The sequence below is a fragment of the Pinus tabuliformis genome, chromosome 1_2 (assembly GCF_031772625.1).
Source record: "Pinus tabuliformis cultivar Carrire ecotype Pingquan chromosome 1_2, CPIR1, whole genome shotgun sequence".
Classification (NCBI taxonomy): domain Eukaryota; kingdom Viridiplantae; phylum Streptophyta; class Pinopsida; order Pinales; family Pinaceae; genus Pinus; species Pinus tabuliformis.
The window spans coordinates 500,432,277-500,452,756 of NC_142298.1; the positions used below are offsets into that span (position 1 = coordinate 500,432,277).

The 20,480-nt window shown below is 41.6% G+C and overlaps 1 protein-coding gene across 1 annotated transcript in view; it reads left to right on the forward strand.

Annotated features, from left to right (window-relative positions):
- LOC149206534 (structural polyprotein) overlaps window positions 1–19,259 on the forward strand; it is a 77,408-nt gene extending 58,149 nt beyond the window's left edge. Inside the window, exon 4 of the mRNA XM_089395452.1 lies at window positions 18,947–19,259. Within this exon, the coding sequence (XP_089251578.1) occupies window positions 18,947–19,057 (111 nt within the window). The 3' untranslated portion in view covers window positions 19,058–19,259. The remainder of the gene's footprint in view (window positions 1–18,946) is intronic.
- Window positions 19,260–20,480: the final 1,221 nt, after the last annotated feature.

Below are 20,480 nucleotides of genomic sequence, written 5' to 3' on the forward strand. Positions count from 1 at the left end.
ACATAAAACCCCTTGGAGCACTAGTAGATATCATAGTTATTGGTCCAGTTGGTGAAGACCTACTGATGTAAGTCTTCTGACTTGGGTCATAAACCATTAAATCTACGTATAAGGGCTCCATCTTGGAGGGTTGTGAAGAGACTACTTACCTCTGGCATATCTATTGTCATGTCTAGTACTTTTTCCATCCGTTCAATAATGTATGGACCTAGGGTTGGCAGATTTGGGGTTTGTCCATCTGGTATAGCAACTTTCCCTTTCATGACATTCTTTAACGACACTGGACCATTTGGGGATCTAGCAGACGAAGCTGGTCCATTTGGATTATTTGTTCCTGGGTTTCCTTCCTGTATTTCATATTGATGATAATAGTGGAATTATGTTCAATGTCGTAGTCTTTCAACCGATTGTCGTCTTGTAATGATTTACCTTCATAAAACAAATTTTATAGGTTTACCGGTATACCCAAGTTATAGTGGACATTCTTTTTCAGATCTTTCACTAGATCCGAGGCCCAAGCCCTTATAGAAAGGATTTCCCACTTAGGGTTTTTACGAAGATTTGAAAAGAACCCTCCAGATCCAAATCTGTATTCTGAAAAAAAGGCCTACGAGCACAAAGAAAAAGTGGCCAGATCTGAGACCTGGGTCGGATCTGGGACAATTCTTCATTCACGCCCATAATGCAGTTGCAATCTATTACAATCGGACAGTGAGAAAAGTGGTGCCGTATCTGCATATATCACAGAGTGTCCGCATCTCGATCTAAGCAAAAAATGAAAGAGAAAGTGGATTAAGCTTCCACAATTTCCCCTCGCCTGCGAATTCATCAAAACGAACTGACAGGTCCTACGTAAACATTAAGGATAGGTGTTAGATCAGTGTGTGCAAGGTAGAGATTTCTGACGGCAGAGATAAAACTAAGGGCCGAACCCCAACTATCTGCAGGAAACTTTATCAAAGAATATTGAGCTGGTCGGATCCCCACCCCGATTTTCTCAAAACGGCTGTAACCTTGCACTAACCCACAGAGAGGCCAAAAACCTTCAAGACACTGTACGTTGAGGGCATCTGAAGTGAGCAGAAGCTTGTCAGCGGTGACATGTTCAGATTCGCAAGCTGAAGAAAAAAACTCCAGCACATTCCATCGCTCCCTCAAGTTTTCCTGTTTGGTTGTTAAAATAAGAATACAATAATACAATAATTTTTTTAGCAATAAAATCTTTTTATGTAATAAAATAAAATCAATGGGGGGGAGGGTATAAATTAAAACAAGGCTATAGAAAATGAAGAGAGGAGGAGGAGGTCAAATAAATGAAAAAAGAGGGGCATTGGTTAGGGGAATAGATTACCAACCCCTAATGGAATGTCTAGTTGCAATCTTAGGAATTAGTTTGACCAACCCTTGGTTGAGAAATTCTGAAATGCAACCTGAAGTGAGCAATTCAAAATTCAAATAAAAAAAATCATCACCAATGGTGTCCCACATGGCCATATAGCACTCACAAGGAAGACTATCTATATCTAGATACTTTCCCTTTTGCATGGAAGCCAAAGTAGCACAAGGCTTCTCCATTGAAAATTCTGTGTCCAACTTGTCGCTATCACGATTGGAAACCTTGCAAGGAACAACCTTGCAACAAGCATCTCTGGAAGCAACCACCCCATCTGTTAGAGGATAAGGAGAAAAGTTATTTTGAAAGTGTGAGCTAAACATACCTTTGACCTCCACAGGGCTCTTGGAAAGAGGACCATCATCCCTATGCAAGCCAAGTGCCCTATCAGCAACAACTTTCCTTCAGGTTTTGGAGGAAGTCAAAGTAAACTTGGAGCCTTCATCCCCTTCTTGAATCAATTATGGATGAAAATAAACTCAGCACCCCTAGCAATATATTCTTCTCTATGAACAACCATCTTCAGCTTCATAGTCTCTTCTTGAAGAGTCACATTATGGATATCCTCTTCAAGAAAAATGCAAGCCTCCTCAACCTGTTGCCATGCCACCTATGGCTCCTTTCTTTGATTTTGAGCCTTCATCATACTCCAACCTCTGATTATGACAAACAATAGCTTCCCATGAAATAATCCACCCTTGAGTGTCCATTGGGTGAAGTGAGAGGTTCCAAATTTTGAATTTTTCAAGCCTAGGTCACTGCTCTCCTAATGTTCTATTACATATTTATTTAACAACATAATATTACCTTTTCTGGACATTGCATCAATTACACAAATAGTTGAAAAATGAGTAACAAAAGAAAAAAACATGTACACAGATATCTCTTCTTCAAATGAGATTTTCATTCCTTTGATCAAAGCTTATTGTAACTTGCTTTGAACCAGCAGCTGTATGGTCAATAAAATCACCTCAAACGATAGTGTATGACCTGTGAAAAGAGGGTACAGCTCAGTGTTTTTAAAACCGGAACCGGTGACCGGACCGGTCCACCTAATGAACCGGTTTACCGACCGGAACCGGTCTAACCGGGACTGGTTTGGTCTAAACGAACCGGTTTTAAAAAAATACATTAAATAATTAATTTTTAATGAAACAAAACTATTTTTAAGATGTAAAACCATGATTCCAAGCCAATAGAGACAAAATATGCAAAGTTTGCTCATTTATATACCATGCAAAGGTGATTATATCAAAATGGCACCGAGTGCAATACATATCATCGACAAAATAGCAAAATACATAAGAAATGAGGCTCTAAATGGCCTATAAAGTCCAAAAACAATGCTGCAAGCTATGAGGCCATTGGCCTACTACAAGTCTACAGTGTACACATGATCAATCATCAAGTCCATCACCACTACTAGACACAGGATCATCATCAGGAGCTACATAGACATCATCTGGTTCAGAGTCTGAGGATGCCTCAGCCTGATCTGCAACCTCAGTATCAATGCCACCAATGACATCAAGGAGAGTACACAAGAATTTGCTCAACAATAAGCTCAGTTATGTATGATGTACATCCAACATTTAGCAGGTAAACCTGGAAGGTAGTACAAGACTCCCCAAGTCTAAAGATATGCAGACTAAGTTTGCAGGGGTCTTCAGTTTCCTTTACAATCAATCAATTCACACATTCATTGCTGCTCTATGACTGCTGCCTACTGCTATTCTCACTGCATCTTCCTTTTGCACTTCCTGCTCCCTCTATGCAACTTTTCACTGCTCCCACTGATCCAACTGTCCACTAACACTGCTGTCACTTGCTTACTCGTAATACCAGGTTACTGCCATCAAGAGGATTACTGTGTCATTGCCACTTTCACTGTCCATAGATCATAGCCATACCTCTCTGTCATGCTGCAGTCATCACTGTTGCACTGTTTGTGAAGTCACTGTCATGAGTCAAGCCATACAATCCTGTCATGACTCACTTGTGCTCATCACATTTTGTAATATTATAATATTTCTTTGTGACTTTGTCTTGTTGTGACATTGTAAGTTGTAAGTTGTAACTTCTAGTACAATTTGTCGTCTAGTATAGTGTTTATCATTTAGATTCTCCAGCTGTATGCATGACTCCTATTTATATATTAAATTGGTATGTTGGGGAGTTACATAAGGTGTCAAATTTATGATAGGGTTCCTTTTCTATCTAAGGACCCTCGCTTCACTTTTAATGGATAAGCTATGTTCTCCAAGTTAATAAAATTGAAGTGCTTTTGCTTCCCATCTTGCTCCCACCTTTAGCTTATACCTATTTTGGCATCAGAGCCTAAAGATTAGGTCTCTTTCACTCCAGTTGGTCTATGTTTAGATAAGTGCTACAGTTTACTATATCCACATTTCTCATCCTGTCACTTGTTTTGTAGAACTTGGGTATTTGTTGGTGCCACATATCTGTGTATTTATCTACCATATTTGTAAATTTTCATCATGGGCATGAGCACACTGAATGTAGTACCGACTCTGATCACAGGTCACAAGTTGTGCCTAAAACCGGCCGGTTTTGTCCTAAACCGGCCGGTTTTTACCGGTTAGGTCAAAAAATCGGGCAAGTGATGGGTTAAACCGGGTTTTTAGGCCGGTTCCGACCGGCCAGCTAGCTAACCGGCCGGTTTGACCGGTTACCGGTTTTTCAAAACGGTTTTTAAAACTATGGTACAGCTACAGTAGTACAACCTGCTCGATTTCTACCTTTCCTGGACAACAAATCACTCTTTCTCTCTCTCAATCATTGAAGCACACTCCAACAATACCCTGTATGGATATAGCTGAAGAAGTAAGGTGAGATCTGAAGATGTATCGCCTGTGCATAAAGAAAAGACAGCTACAACAGTGGTATAGATTGTATGGCCTGCTGTACTTTCTAGTCTCTTTCATAGATTTTCTCTTCTTCTCTTCTCTATGCACTCTTCCTCCTCATAGGTTTCTTGTTCTCTTCTCATGTGTGTGAGATCTCTCCTCTCTTGTCCTATTTATGCTTTGAGAGAGGATAACTAATCTCCTCAATCCTAGCTGCCACCTGTCAAAATCATGAGATGTACAACAGAGATGAAATCCTATTCTAAGTCATTAATGTTACAGAACTTCTAGAACATTTCATTTAGATTCCCAAGAATAGTTGACTTCAAAACACTGGACTTTCACTTTTTCTTTCATTTTTAAAGTGAATTACAAGATGGAATTAGTCATCATCTTTCTAACGTGGTCATTAAGGAAATATGTCAAATCATTTCCGGCACATCCTCACTAAACCTATGCAAGAAGTTCTTGTTGTTTTTCCACTATCTTGGGTCTAGGATAGAATTTTAGAATCTCTGACACTACCAAACCAAGAATCACAATGCTACTACTTTGCACGATGAAATATAAACAACAGTGAATCTACTAGTGCACAAAATATGGACAACTTTTTACAATTTTCAACCCAACTTCGTTATATTAATCAACATATAATACAACATTCTAGGGCTCCCGTACTAGGGATAATGGCCTTCAAATATCCACTAGTACAGGAATACAAATTGGGGCTTGGTGTCAATCCATCGACAATCTACGCTCAACAATATACTTTGACCGTCAAGTTGATGTAGAGCTCCTCAGAGCTACCTTGGTCGTACCCTGTACTTGCCTAGTCCTTCGGCTCCCGATCTGCAACACTATATCAACGATCCAAGTCCATCTGGCCACTGAATCTTGGCTGTCAATCTGCTCACCAGTTGTGCCTTAGTCCATCAAGGGCACAACACATCAAGACCCTTGTCGAGTTGTTCACATCTCCACTTGTGAACAACTCTCGATCTGCCCACTATTGCTCCTCAGCTACTCAGGGACATCAACGCACTATAGTCTTCATGCGTTGCTCTAATGAAGACTAACATAGGGCACAGAGCGCTGCCACCTATCATTGCAAGATGTCCATCTCCCACAATGAACACGGACTAGGAGGACTGCCCATCATTTGCTATAGAAGTCCTTCTCCACACACAAGTCTAGGGTTGCTCAACTACTCCTTTGGTTCGTCAACCCTCGAGTTCAACAACTGCCACTCTAGCAACCACTTTTTTCCATCAAAGTGTTGCACACCGAGCTCCAACTTGGACACTATCATGCTGTTCTCCAGTAGATCATAAATGCCCAATCCACGTTCACACTTGGTCCACTCTCACACTACCCTCCAACAATCCACGAGTGACCAATACTTGTTGTAGCATCTGCTTCTAGTTAAGGTATCCAACGCCTAGAAAACCCTTCCACATGGATGCCGACAGAATTCCAAATTGTCCTCTCCTAGGACATCATTCACTAGCATCAATTCAACCTTAACACATCAATAAAATACATTCCTAGCCCTGCCTAACCTCTGCATCACCCTAGTGCAATCTGCTACATGCTCAACCCTCACTCATGTTTCCCGCACTTGTGTTCCTGCACACGCGTGTTCTTGCACTCGTGCGTCCCTGCACTCGCACGTTCTTGCACTCACGCTCCTGCACTTGCACGTTCCTGCAGTCGCACATTCCAGCACTCGCGCGTTCTTGCACTCGTGCTACCCGCACTCGAGCTACTTGCACTCGCACTGCCTTTCTTGATTTGTAGACTATTGTTAATTTTAGGTATGTTCTATGCTAGAGCAATTTATTTCAATTTTCACAGTTAGCTCAATATCTTTCCCAGGTTAGCAATCACATCAGCATTAAAGTAAACTGCAGATAAAACATAAATATAAATCGCAGAAGACAAGCCAAGACAAGAGGACACAAGAAATGGCGCTAGCCAGGGACAAACCCCAATGTGGGGAAACCCTTGATAAATTCTTCTTCTATGTTCTTCAATAGTTCAGTAGAGAGAGAGATAGTACATATACATTAGAAGTCAACACTTTGACTTGACAAGATAAGAGATCAGTCATCAAAGATCTTCACCATGAAGATAGCACAAAATGGTAGATGATAGGCCGAGAGCAGCTCAATCAAATAGCTAGAATACTGAAGCTTTCCTCCTATAACACTCTTCCTCCTTTGCTGCTTCACTGAGCACCTTTCATATGCAGCAAGGACTGATGCATTTCATAGCAGAGCTGGACACCAGATAGAGTACAAATGCTGTGAGCTACAACACTCTAATCAAACCCCACAGTCCACCTATAGACTGCAGCTTGCCTGTACATATTTGCTTCAACGATGCATGGCCTTATAGGGTCTGAATGCTGCACTTGAAGAGGCCTACAACTGTTGGTTATGGCCCGTGGCCTAGCCCAGCTGTTGATTGCAACCTTGTCTCTTCATACAGTAACCCAATTATGCAGCAGCCCCATAGCTCCTCCTCATTGAATGCTTTGCCCATCATATCATACCCTAACAATACAGAAAAGGTCATGCTGTCACCTACAACTATAAAAGTAGCTTGAGACCTTGTTTGCAGTGGCTGGAACCTCCTTCTTGGACTGTGATCAGGGCAGATAGAAGCTTCATCAAACTGTGGATAGATGTGAGATTATATCTTCCTCTTGATAGCGTATAGAGGCTTCCTAAGGCAGCGTATTAGGCCTCTCCTTGCAGCGATGTATAATCTCATTTAGGACAGCATATGACTGTGTATAAGGTCAGCGTATAGTTCTCATTACCTCAAATAGAATCTTCATTATGACAGCGGAAATTAGGAGCTGCTTGAAGCCTTCTTTAACAGATGAAGGACAGCTTCTAGTGCAGCATAAGCCCAGCAGTTATAGTGCAACTGTGGCTCTACTTAGGGCTGTGTAATGCCTCCTATAGCTGTAGATGAACCCCTTGATGACTGCGGCTTAGAACAGTGAGTTAGGGATCTCATTTAGGGCTCTTATGAACAACGTTTAGAGTATCTTCTTTGACTGCGGATTAGGGCTGCGTATGAAGCTCCTTTGGACAGAAAATCATCTCCTCTAGAACTGTGTATAGATCCTCTTCCTGACTGCGGATAAAGAGTCTCTTTCTTGCTGCATATAGTGTCAATAGACAGCGGATTCAGGCCTTTGTTTGGGGCCTATATTAGCCCTCCTTTCATCTGCGGATTGAGCCTCTTGAGACAGCGTAATCCTTACTGCAGCTAGGGCATCATCTTCTGCGGCTAGGGCATCATCTACTGCAGCTAGGGCATCATCTACTTAGCCCAACATATATTCTTAGTGTCTCTCCTTCACCAAAGACCCAAAGACGTGGAGAGAAGGAGATCACGTGAACAATATGTCTCTCAAATGACTTCAAGTCCTCTTCTATTTATACTAAAACGTAGATGATGAATAGACATGACTATTGGGCTTCCGAGCCTACATAAGTTGCTGGCCGACTTGACAATTTGTCTTATAACACAAATAAATTCATAACTCCATGAATACTTATCGGAATCGGATGATCTTTAGATCAATCATACGTCTCTCAATGAGAGGGATCCAAGAAAAATACCAGCAACCATAAATAAGATGACCCACATGGAGTTTGGCCCTAGTTGCCAATTTTAACACTCCCTCTCAACTAGGGAGAATTCCATCCGCTAATCCATATGTCCAACTATACTATCTCTGTCATCAGTGCCCTGCACTGCTTTGCTCAGCTCTACTCTGCTCTGCTCAGCTCTACTCTGTTCAGCTCTGCTCTGCTCAGCCCTGCTCAGCTCAGCTCTGCTGAACCATGAAGAAGAAGAATTGATCGAGAATGTGTCATACCATTCTCCACTGACCCGAAGTCATCTCAGAGTGTGTACCACTGGTCCCAAACCAGTCCTCTATTGACCCGAAGTTAGTTTCAGAGTATGTACCACTCTCACTGGTCCCAGACTAGTATCATTGATCCCAGATCAATGAAGGTATCCTAGCATAGGGAGTACGGTAGATACAACGATGCATCCATTGGTACTACTATGGTCCCTATCCTCATTTCCCTGCTCATTGATCAGATGAGGTACTTCCCATGAGTCCCAGACTGCATGGGTAGGATGCTTTGACAGGAGAGCTAATCATCTTGTCCACAGGAGAACGAATCATCCTGTCCAGTGGATGCCACAGAGAACTAATCAACCTGGTCTACAGGAGAACGAATCATCCTGTTCCACAATCGCCACAGAGAACGAATCATCCTGGCCCACAGGAGAACGAATCATCCTGTTCCACTGTCACCACGGAGAACGAATCATCCTGGCCCACATGAGAACTAATCATCCTGTTCATAGCGCACCACCAGGGGAGGGTGAGTCACCCTGTGGTCGTATGTTGCTCCAGTAAGTACCCCAAGCCCCCAGAGCTCCCAGAGCTCAATGCATGCAACATGTAGGACCCTTTTACAAGGGTCTCTTGACGACTCCAAGTCGTTCGGGAAAATCATAGATTTGATCTTTCCTCCTGGGCTTGGACAAAGTGTAGCGACCTGTACATCATCTCACAACGATGGAGCTTCCTCGCTCATAGACTTACCATATCCCAGATAAGGTAGTATCTGATGTCTATCTGCTGGAGTAATCATCGAATATGGGATTCCTCAATAATCGAATCCCACCTCTGGTTGTCACAGAGAATCACAGTGGTATTCATCATGTGTACAAACGATTCACTGAAGAGCTTCCTCAACCAGGCAGCTTCATACGAGATCATACACATAGCTATGTATTCGGTCTCGGTGGTGCTTATAACAACCGTCTTCTGCTTCCTTCTCATCCATGATATCGAAGCAGAATCCAAAGAGAACTAGCACTGGGAAGTGCTCTAGTGATCCTCCACACTACCTGCCCAGTCAGCATTCGAATAATCTGGCAATGTATCTCAATCCATGAGAGATTGTGCCCCGAAGATATTTTAGAAGATTCTTGGCATCAATCCAGTGAGGCTCAATCAAATATGAGCTCACCATGCTAACTGCAAAACATATGTCTGGACGGAAGTTCACAAAGAACGTCAATGCGAATGAGTTTATGAAACTCAGAGGCATTTCCCAAATCTGGTCCGCATCACTGCCATATAACTTCTGAAAGTTAAGATCCTCGAGGTAGTCACAGGCTTGCAGTTTATCATTCCACATCCGGAATCCAACTCCCTCTTACTTCTGCAAATGAGAGGGTCTGCACCTGTCAGAAATAGGTCGTCCTCATAAGGTGCCGGTATGAGAGGTCTATCATCCACAACCTTCGGGTAATAGTTTGGATCGGTTTCACTCCTAGTGAATCTCAGCTTCATTAGACAGCTATCAATCCTCTCATACTATGCCTGGGTTGTTTTGCTTCAAACCATAGAGGGCTTTCTTCCACCTGTATACATGAGATTCCCGATCATCAATCTCAAACCCCTTGGATTGTTTCAAACTTGTGGACTTGCTATATGAGGGGAATGGTCCCCTTGTAAGATTTTCCTTCGGTACATCTCAAACATGTACTTTCATGCTCTTTTTGAATTCAGGCATCCCTGTCACCATCTGACTCACAGACCTTCGGTGCTATGTGTCAATGGACATGGTCCCTAGTGGACTTCCTGCAACCTGATACAACCCTGAACTCAAAAACATTTTTGAAAATTCTATTTTCAAACACGTACCTTTCCATCGATGAGTGCCATCTTGAAACCTTTGACTTCCATTGCCGAAATCGACACCAGGTTCTTCTTGCGATCAGGTACATAAAAGAGATTCTGTAAATGAATCGAGTTACCCTCATTTACTTGAGGGATAACATTCCCTACATCCTTTCCGGGATAGGTGGCATCGGCTCCAAGTATAATCCCATGATTGTTTCCATCTCTACCAAATTAGAGAGTGCATCCATCTATCCGATGAAGTGCCTTGAAGCACCGAGGTTCCTTGCTTTCTTTGAAGAGTTGACCAGTTCTCCTTGATGCACTGTATTACCTATCATTCCTTTGATCATTGAAGATGTCCCGGAATGATTGTTATCTTTATCAAGAGATGTGTCTCTGCCATTCGGACACTCCTTCGCATAATGGTTGAACTTATTGCAACCAAGGCATCCGCCTTTCCTTCCACCTGTAGATCCGAAATTTCCAATGAAGTGATCTTTAGGTAGGCCATTAGAAACTTCTGCTGCGCCATTCTGATAATATTCTCTGCTTCGACTTCACCCTTGGTGAATTAGAAGAGGGATGAGGAACCCATTGACCCTATTATCCTGTCCCAACTGTCTTCGGTGATTGCCCTTTCACTCTATCTTGGGCATTGTCTTCACCTCAACTCTGATTCCATGTTATTTTTAGGTATGTTCTATGCTAGAGCAATTTATTTCAATTTTCACAGTTAGCTCAATATCTTTTCCAGATTAGCAATCACATCAGCATTAAAGTAAATTGCAGATAGAACATAAATATAAATTAAAATCGCAGAAGACAAGCCAAGACAAGAGGACACAAGATATGGCACTAGCTAGGGACAAACCCCAATGTGGGGAAACCCTTGATAAATTCTTCTTCTATGTTCTTCAATAGTTCAGCAGAGAGAGAGATAGTACATATACATCAGAAGTCAACACTTTGACTTGACAAGACAAGGGATCAGCAATCAAAGATCTTCACCATGAAGATAACACAAAATGGCAGGTGATAGGCCTAGAGCAGCTCAATCAAATAGCTAGAATACTGAAGCTTTCCTCCTATAACACTCTTCCTCCTTTGCTGCTTCACTGAGCACCTTTCATATACAGTAAGGATTGATGCATTTCATAGCAGAGCTGGACACCAGATAGAGTACAAATGCTGTGAGCTACAACACTCTAAACAAACCCCACAGTCCACCTATAGACTGCAGCTTGCCTGTACATATTTGCTTCAACGATGCATGGCCTTATAGGGTCTGAACGCTGCACTTGAAGAGGCCTACAACTGCTGGCTATGGCCTGTGGCCTAGCCCAGCTGTTGATTGCAACCTTGTCTCTTCATACAGTAACCCAATTATGCAGCAGCCCCATAGCTCCTCCTCATTGAATGCTTTGCCCATCATATCATACCCTAACAATACAGAAAAGGTCATGCTGTCACCTACAGCTATAAAAGTAGCTTGAGACCTTGTTTGCAGTGGCTGGAACCTCCTTCTTGGACTGTGATCAGGGCAGATAGAAGTTTCATCAAACTGTGGATAGATGTGAGATTATGTCTTCCTCTTGATAGTGTATAGAGGCTTCCTAAGGCAGCGTATTAAGCCTCTCCTTGCAGCGATGTATAATCTCATTTAGGACAGCGTATGACTGTGTATAAGGTCAGCGTATAGTTCTCATTACCTCACATAGAATCTTCATTATGATAGCGGAAATTAGGAGCTGCTTGAAGCCTTCGTTAACGGATGAAGGATAGCTTCTAGTGCAGCATAAGCCCAGCAGTTATAGTGCAACTGTGGCTCTACTTAGGGCTGTGTAATGCCTCCTATAGCTGTAGATGAACCCCTTGATGACTACGGCTTAGAACAGCGAGTTAGGGATCTCATTTAAGGCTCTTATGAACAACGTTTAGAGTATCCTCTTTGACTGCGGATTAGGGCTGCGTATGAATCTCCTTTCGACAGCAAATCATCTCCTCAAGAACTGTATATAGATCCTCTTCCTGACTGCAGATAAAGAGTCTCTTTCTTGCTGCATATAGTGTCAATAGACAGCATATTCAGGCCTTTGTTTGGGGCCTATATTAGCCCTCCTTTCATCTGCGGATTGAGCCTCTTGAGACAGCGTAATCCTTACCGCGGCTAGTTCATCATCTTCTGCAGCTAGGGCATCATTTATTGCAGCTAGGGCATCATCTACTTACCCCAGCGTATATTCTTAGTGTCTCTCCTTCACCAAAAACCCAAAGACGTGGAGAGGAGGAGATCACATGAAGAATATGTCTCTCAAATGACTTCAAGTCCTCTTCTATTTATACTAAAACGTAGATGATGAATAGACATGACTATTGGGCTTTTGAGCCTACATAAGTTGCTGGCCAACTTGACAATTTGTCTTATAACACAAATAAATTCATAACTCCATGAATACTTATCGGAATTGAATGATCTTTAGATCAATCCTACACCTCTTGATGAGAGGGATCCAAGAAAAATATCAGCTGCCATAAATAAGATGACCCACATGGAGTTTGGCCCTAGTTGCCAATTTTAACAACTATGAAAGATGCTTCTTGGATGTGTCAAATGACTTTCCTCCACCTTATATTTATACACAATAGAAGGGCTCCATCAAGTCACATGTGTGGGATTGACAACTTGTCATAATGCTTATTGACATGAAGTCGACATTGACCTTGTGCCATGGTCTACCATGCCCACACATAACTTCAAAAATTCACAACTCCATTTCTACAACTTAGAATCAGATGATCTTCATTGTGTCGGATTCATCTCGACAAGAGCCATCATCCTCATCCATCACATGTTGAAATGTGTCCATGGTTTTGGCCCAAATCACTATGGGTGCAAAACCCCAACCTTGGGTTTCAAGCCCACAAGTGACTCTTGTGGCGCTTTGCCCTCCAAACCCCAAACCCTAGGGCTTGGAGTACCTCCCAAGCTACCAGAAATAAACACTCCCTCTTAGCGATGGAGGTACTTCCAAGGCTAGGAAGTAACCATCATCATCTCTGGCGACACTAGCCCATTTGACATCCATCACTGCAGCATACCTTGTAGAATGAACCCGACAATCTCGGTAGTGCCTCTGCCTCATCACATCTGAACTTGAAGATCCCAAACCTCTATAGGGCTACTCGCTAGACCCCCTCTGAGCCTACACAAAATCCACTGGCTCAGTGCTGCAAGCACTCATCCTCCTGGATCAAATACCACTCGTGAAAATCCCTCCAATCTCGGATATGCAACACCACGATCCGATGAAGACTCTAGCTTGCCAATCTGTAGTCCATCACATGAAGCCATCTCGATCAACCTGATCTCGTCCAAGCCAAAGAAACCCTCGAGTTGTCCCAACCATCCATGACAAATCAACGAAAGTCCATGATCAACAATCTGCCCTACAACAAATTGTTGTTCACCAGGCTCACCACCAATCCACCAGAACTCCTAGCCAATCTCGCTACCAAGCCAATCAAGACCACATCTCCATGTCTTCAGCTGAACCCTCTGCTCCATGATCTAGACACCCACAACTCCCTCTAAGTTGCTTCGCTGTGCACACTCTGATTCACTGTCCCTCAAAGTAGCTCAGATACCCTCTGATACCATGTTGTTTTTCCATGATCTTGGGTCTAGGATAGAATCTTAGAATCTCTGACGCTACCAAACCAAGAATCACAATGATACTACTTTGCACAACGGAATATAAACAACAGTAAATCTACTAGTGCACAAAATATGGACAACTTTTTACAATTTTCAACCCAATTTCGTTATATTAATCAATACATAATACAACAGTCTAGGGCTCCCGTACTAGGGATAATGGCCCTCAATTATCCACTAGTACAAGAATACAAACTGGGGCTTGTTGTCAATCCATCGACAACCAATCTACCCTCAACAAGATACTTTGATCGTCTACTTGATGTAGAGCTCCTCCCAACTACCTTAGTTGTACCTTGTACCTGCCCGGTCTTTTGGCTTCTGATCTGCAACACTGCCTTTCTCAACGATCCAAGTCCATCTGGCCACTGAACCTCAGTTGTTAATCTGCTCACTAGTTGTGCCTTTGTCCGTCAAGGGCACAACACATTGAGACTCTTGTCGAGTTGTTCACAACTCCACTTGTGAACAACTCTCAATCTACCCATTGCTGCTTCTCAGCGACTCAAGGACTTTAGCCCACTATAGTCTTCCCACGTTGCTCCGATGAAGACTAACATAGGGCACGGAGGGCTGCCACCTATCAATGCAAGATGCCCATCTCCCACAATGAACATAGGCTAGGAGGATTGCCCATCATTTGCTGTAGAATTCCTTCTCCACACACAAGTCTAGGGCTGCTCAACTGCTCCTTTGGTTTGTCAACCCTTGAGCTCAACAACTGCCCCTCTAGCAACCACTCTTGTCCATCAAAGTGTTGCACACCGAGCTCCAACTTGGACACTATCACGCTGTCCTCCAACAGACCATAAATGTCCAATCAACGTTCACACTTGGTCCACTCTCACGCTGCCCTCCAACAATCCATGAGTGACCAATACTTGCTGTAGCATCTGCTCCTAGTTAGGGTATCCAACACCTAGGAAACCCTTCCACATGGCTGCTAACAGACTTCCAAACTGTCCTCTCCTAGGACATCATCCACTAGCATCAATTCAACCTTAACACATCAATACAATACATATCTAGCCCTGCTCAGCTTCTGTGTCACCCTGGTGTAGTCTGCTACATGCTCAACCCTCACTTGTGCTACCTGCACTCGCGTTCCTGCACTCACGTGTTCCTGCACTCATGCGTTCCTAGTACCTACACTCACGTTCTTGCACTCGCACGTTCTTGCGCTCACACGTTCCCACACTTGTGTTCCTGCACTCGCACTACCAGCACTCGAGCTGCCTGCACTCACGTTGCCTTCCTTGATTTGTAGACTATGAAAGATGCTTCTTGGATGTGTCAAATGACTCTCCTCCACCTTATATTTATACACAATACAAGGGCTCCATAAAGTCACATGTGTGGGCTTGAAAACTTGTCATAATGCTTATTAACATGAAGCCTACCTTGACCTTCTGCCACAATGCCCACACATAACTTCAAAAATTCACAACTCCATTTCTACAACTCGGAATCAGATGATCTTCGTTGTGTCAGATTCGTCTCGATGAGAGCTATCATCCCCATCCATCACATGTCGAAATGTGTCCATGGTTTTGGCCCAAATCACGATGGGTGTAAAACCCCAACCTTGGGTTTCAAATCCACAAGTGACTCTTGTGGCGCTTTGCCCTCCAAACCCCGAACCCTAGGGCTTGGAGTACCTCCCAGGCTACCAAAAATCAACAGTTCTTGCTCGAGCTACATTTCTCAACATTCTCTATTAGCGATGAAGGAATTCTGCACCAATCCAAACCTATTTCTGAATGCTTTGAACTTCCCTTTTGCTAAGTTATTAGCTACTTGTTGATCTGTGGCAATATACTAGAGTTTCACTGCTCCCTTATGAATCCTATCTCATATGAAATGATATATGATCTCTATGTGCTTGGACGTGTCATGAAACACTAGATTCTTAGAGTTTGGTATAACTCTAGTTATCACAATAAATGACTGTGGGGTCGAAGTCCTGCTCAAACAATCCTATAAATAACTTGCAAAGCTAGTTGGCCTCACGAGTCACAACTAGCAGTACTAGCTGCCATGTATTTTGCCTTTGATAAGCTAAGTGCCACAGAATTTTGCTTCCTACTGAAATAGGATATCATCACTGATTCCAAGCTAAAGCAACATCTTGAAGTGCTCTTCTTGTCTACTGCACTGCCTACACAATCTGAGGTGAAATACCCTTGCAACTTCACTTCACCATCTCTAAGATATCTTAGACCTTACTCCACTGTACCCCTCAAATATCTGAGCACAAGTTTGGCTGCTATCCAATGCCACTTCCTCAGCTCCACGATGAACTGGATCAAAGTGTTCATTGCAAAACATATATTTGGCCTAGTGTTGATCAAATACATCAAGGAACCTATTAGCTGCTTGAACATGGGATCTACGGACTTTGAATATGAAGCTGTCACCTTTTTCAGATTAGTGACCATGGTGTGTCTACAAGTTTGTAGTCCTCTATCTGGAACCTCTTCAAGATCTCAACTACAAACTTAACTTGCCCAAGGAAAATCAACTTTGGTCTCTACCACACCTCCAAATCCAAGAATTATTGCATCATGCTAATGTTCTTCATCTCGAAGCCAACTGTCATACTTGCTTTGTACTCTGCAATGAGCTTTTCTGCGCCTGTAAGAAACAAGTCATTTACATACATTTCCAAAACATGTAGATCACACCCTGCAAATGTATAATATAAGTTGAGATTTGTTTTGCTTTTGGTGAAGCCCATACATATTTTAATCTATCTTGGAATACCATGCTCTTAGTGCCAGCCTGAGTCCATACAAGACTTTCTTAAGCCTGCAAACATGGAACTCCTTCCCATTTACATCAAATCCTTGAGGTAGCTCTATGTACACTTCATTCTCAATGATCACAAGTAACATCATATTCTTTAATTCTTGAACATTCATTCAAGTTGCAATCTTTCTTAATCTCATAATTTATTCTTTAAACTATGTTATACAAACAATAATATACAAGCATGCACACACAGGAGGAGAAAGAGAGAAAGAGTAAAAACTAAAGAACCAACAAGAAGTAGTCGATTCGTTGACTGAATTGACTGCCTAGTTGAGTACACACCTTGGTTAGCTTACCCTATTACAATACTCATTGATTACATAGCCTAGTTGACTAGTTTCCTACAACCTGGGGGGACAGGATTTGTTAGCTTTGCCACCCTTAGGGACCAAGACAATGGAGCACTTCATCTCTTGCCACTCCATCTATTATGAGATTAGAGGATGATTATATCATCTTTACAAGGAGTCTTAGAACTCCCTCTCCACCTCCCTTTGATTTTCAGACTGGAGATACTTGGCCCTGGTCATGAGGGAGGCCCTCAAACTTAAATCCCACTTGCAGCTGGCATCCACACCTAGACTTGACACCTCCAGGCTGATTACCTCTTACTTTCCGATGCTCCCAACAAACAGGGGCACCAAGAGGCATGCAGACAGCAGTACTACACTAATAATTAGATCTGCAAGACCTTGGGAGGCCATCCATGTTCCGCTAATGAGAACCTTTCATAGCTATCACCTCAGACCCTGTGATAGTTCACACAATACCAGCAGATAGGTGACTTCTTCCAGATGTAGGTAGAAGATTACATCATCTAGGCAGGGAGACATTGCTCAAAGCAGATCTTTTGATTCTGCAAAGTCTTCCAATTAGTCATCTATTAGGAGTCTCGTGACCACTGTCTCACTTGTTGAGAGAGGTACAAATACAAGTACTAGGACCTTTGGTTCAAGGGAGGGATGCAGTCTCTCTTCATCCTCAGCATATAGCATTGGGGGGCATTAATCTGCATCCCTTAGATGAGACATCATCCATAGGGGTTTTTGGCTCTCAGCAGTACTTGCACGTATCTGTGGTTCCACTTTGTTTTCTGCTCCTTGATCTTAGACTATACATCTCACTTTAGCATAGATTAGGTCTGATTTTATGTTGCCTTTATAGGATTGGCCCTTTGTGCTCCCACTCTTTTGTTGGACATTATAAAATTATCTTATTCTTTATCTACTTTTGCAACTTTCAAATGGCAGTAAAGTAGTTCACTTGTAGCCATTCCTCATTGTCATTTCCTTGATTCTACTGAAATCAACCTTCAAGTTTTTGACGAGCTTGTTTGGATGGCTAGCCTTTAGGTGGACTGTATCGATGCTGCGAAGTCTTCCAATTAGTCATCTATTACGAGTCTCTTCACCATGGTCTCACTTGTTGAGAGAGGCACAAATACAAGTACTAGGACCTTTGGTTCAGGGGAGGGAAGCAGTCTCTTTTCATCCTCAGCATATAGCATTGTGGGCCATTAATCTGCGTCCCTTAGATGAGGCATCATCCATAGGGGTTTTTGGCTCTCAGCAGTACTTACTACTTGCACGTATCTGTGGTTCCACTTTGTTTTCTGCTCCTTGATCTTAGACTAGAGATCTTACTTTAGCATAGATTAGGTCTGATTTTATGATGCCTTTATAGGATTGGCCCTTTGTGCTCCCACTCTTTTGTTGGACATTATAAAATTATCTTATTCTTTATCTACTTTTGCAACTTTCAAATGGAAGTAAAGTAGTTCACTTGTAGCCATTCCTCATTGTCATTTCCTTGATTCTACTGAAATCAACCTTAAAGTTTTTGATGAGCTTGTTTGAATGGCTAGCCTTTAGGTGGAATTTATTGATACCAATTCAATCCGTCTTTTTGTTCCCTTTACTGAATTGATAATCTGTAGAAGCAGTGCTAACAAATTCTGCTTGGACTAAATCTGCAGTTGCTCATTTTTGTTTTGTTTGTTTCATGGAAGTTCAATGCTTATGGTATGACTCTGAGTTCGAATATACTATGAAAATACAAGTTGTTTTACCCTGGTGATTGCTTGTTCTTATTTTATTTTAAGGGGTGTTTTCTTGGAGTCCATGTACCTTTCTATGTAAATTTGGTATATACCTTGGTAAAGAATCTCTATATACTCTGAAAGGCATCAAAGTATGCTGTGCTTGTGTATCAAAGAATGATACGTATATTTTGCCCTTAAATCTTACATTCAACCATTTTAAATCTGTGTGCATGTAGTTTTTAACAACTTCATTTTCATTTGCTGGTGGGTAGCTGTGGTGTGATGCGTCCACTTATAAGCATGATAACGACCACCACATTTTGGATGCACAATTCTCAAATCATTATGCATAATATTCTGATTTTGATTTGAGGTTGTGTTTTGGCAGGGAATTGTTTTATGCTTGCTACTCATATGCTCACCGGTTGTGTACTATAGAAAAAAGAGGAGTTTTGTGATTTCTGGAGCAACAAAAATACCTACCAACTCAAGATTCTGAAATGTTTTCCGAATTGATGTGGACAATAATTCCAATTCCAATTTCTTAATGAATTGGAATGTCAAGATGTATAGAGTTAGTTACATCCAATCAGCATTTTTATGCATACACTGTAGAATTTCTAGTGATAACCTATTTGGTATAGGTTCTTTTGCTATCTAACAGATTCATAATCAATTGAATTGACTAAATTTTAACAAAACTCTGCTGTGATTCTTATTCCTGTATAATTCTTAATGCATATGTGCCATGAAAAGACTAATATCTAAATCCTATTTGAGCTTTTTTCTAAAATACCTGGTAAGAAATATTTTGCTCGTAGGACTTCATATCATAGACCTATCTTATTTGGAAGTCGGGCAAAGTTTGGTTCTACATGTCATTGTCTTCTGACTAGCATTACCGCTTTTGTGTGTTCGAGGAGGGGAAAAATGCTATTCGAATTTAGAGGTCTAAATTTTTAAAGAAACCAGTGTGTTTTTCTGATAACAATGACTTTGTTTTGACTATGTTAAGAGCAAATTAATTGTCTTGGGAACCTTCTGTTCGTAGGAATGATATTTTGTCTTTCTTCTTTATTGTAAATAACAAGAAAACTGATATTAATGTGCTGAATTTACGATCGTTACCTTTATCCTAGTCTTTTTCTTTATCATGAAGATTAGTATTGTTTGTTGGATATGCAATTGTCAAGGTCAATATGCTTAGTAACAATTTTCAATGTGTATGGAAATTGGGCATCTAGTAAATAATACTAGAGTTGAATGTTATAACACCACATTGTTAATACACGTAACCTCCTTTATTTTCTGTTATATTCCTCTTTAATCTGTATGATAGGACACGTGCTTGGCTCTTCTATTTGGCACATTTTTTTTTTACTCGTATTTCATTTAATCTTTTGTATTTCCTCATGTCTTGAGCAAAAGTGCTTGGATCTTCTATATGGATTTTTTTCTTTACTTGTATTTCATTTAATTTTTTGTATTTCCTTATCTCTTGAGCAAGGGAAGTGCCTAGGATCATGCATAGGACAGGCAAAGTTGAAGGGTCTTATGAAGCAAACATTGCAAAATAAGTTAAGGATGTAAAGATAACAATATTAAAGATGGTTTCAACAATAGACTGAACTGGTTAGCATGAAACTCCTTAGTTTGAATTCATTAGTGGAGTTCCATCTTTTTTTTCTTGGAGAGTGATAGATTCAGTTGCATGTCTAGGTCTAACCAATGGCCTTATGGAACAACACTGTAACACTTTTTAAGGGTAGGGTTTGTGCTCCCTTCAAAGCATTTAGAGTTCAACTAATGAGCTTTTATCCTCTCCTTGTTTGTAGAGGAAACATTTAAAACATGAATTTTATGCCCATAGTGCCTTATGAACACCATCTTGTCTCTTTTTAACACACAATTGGTTTTGAGAA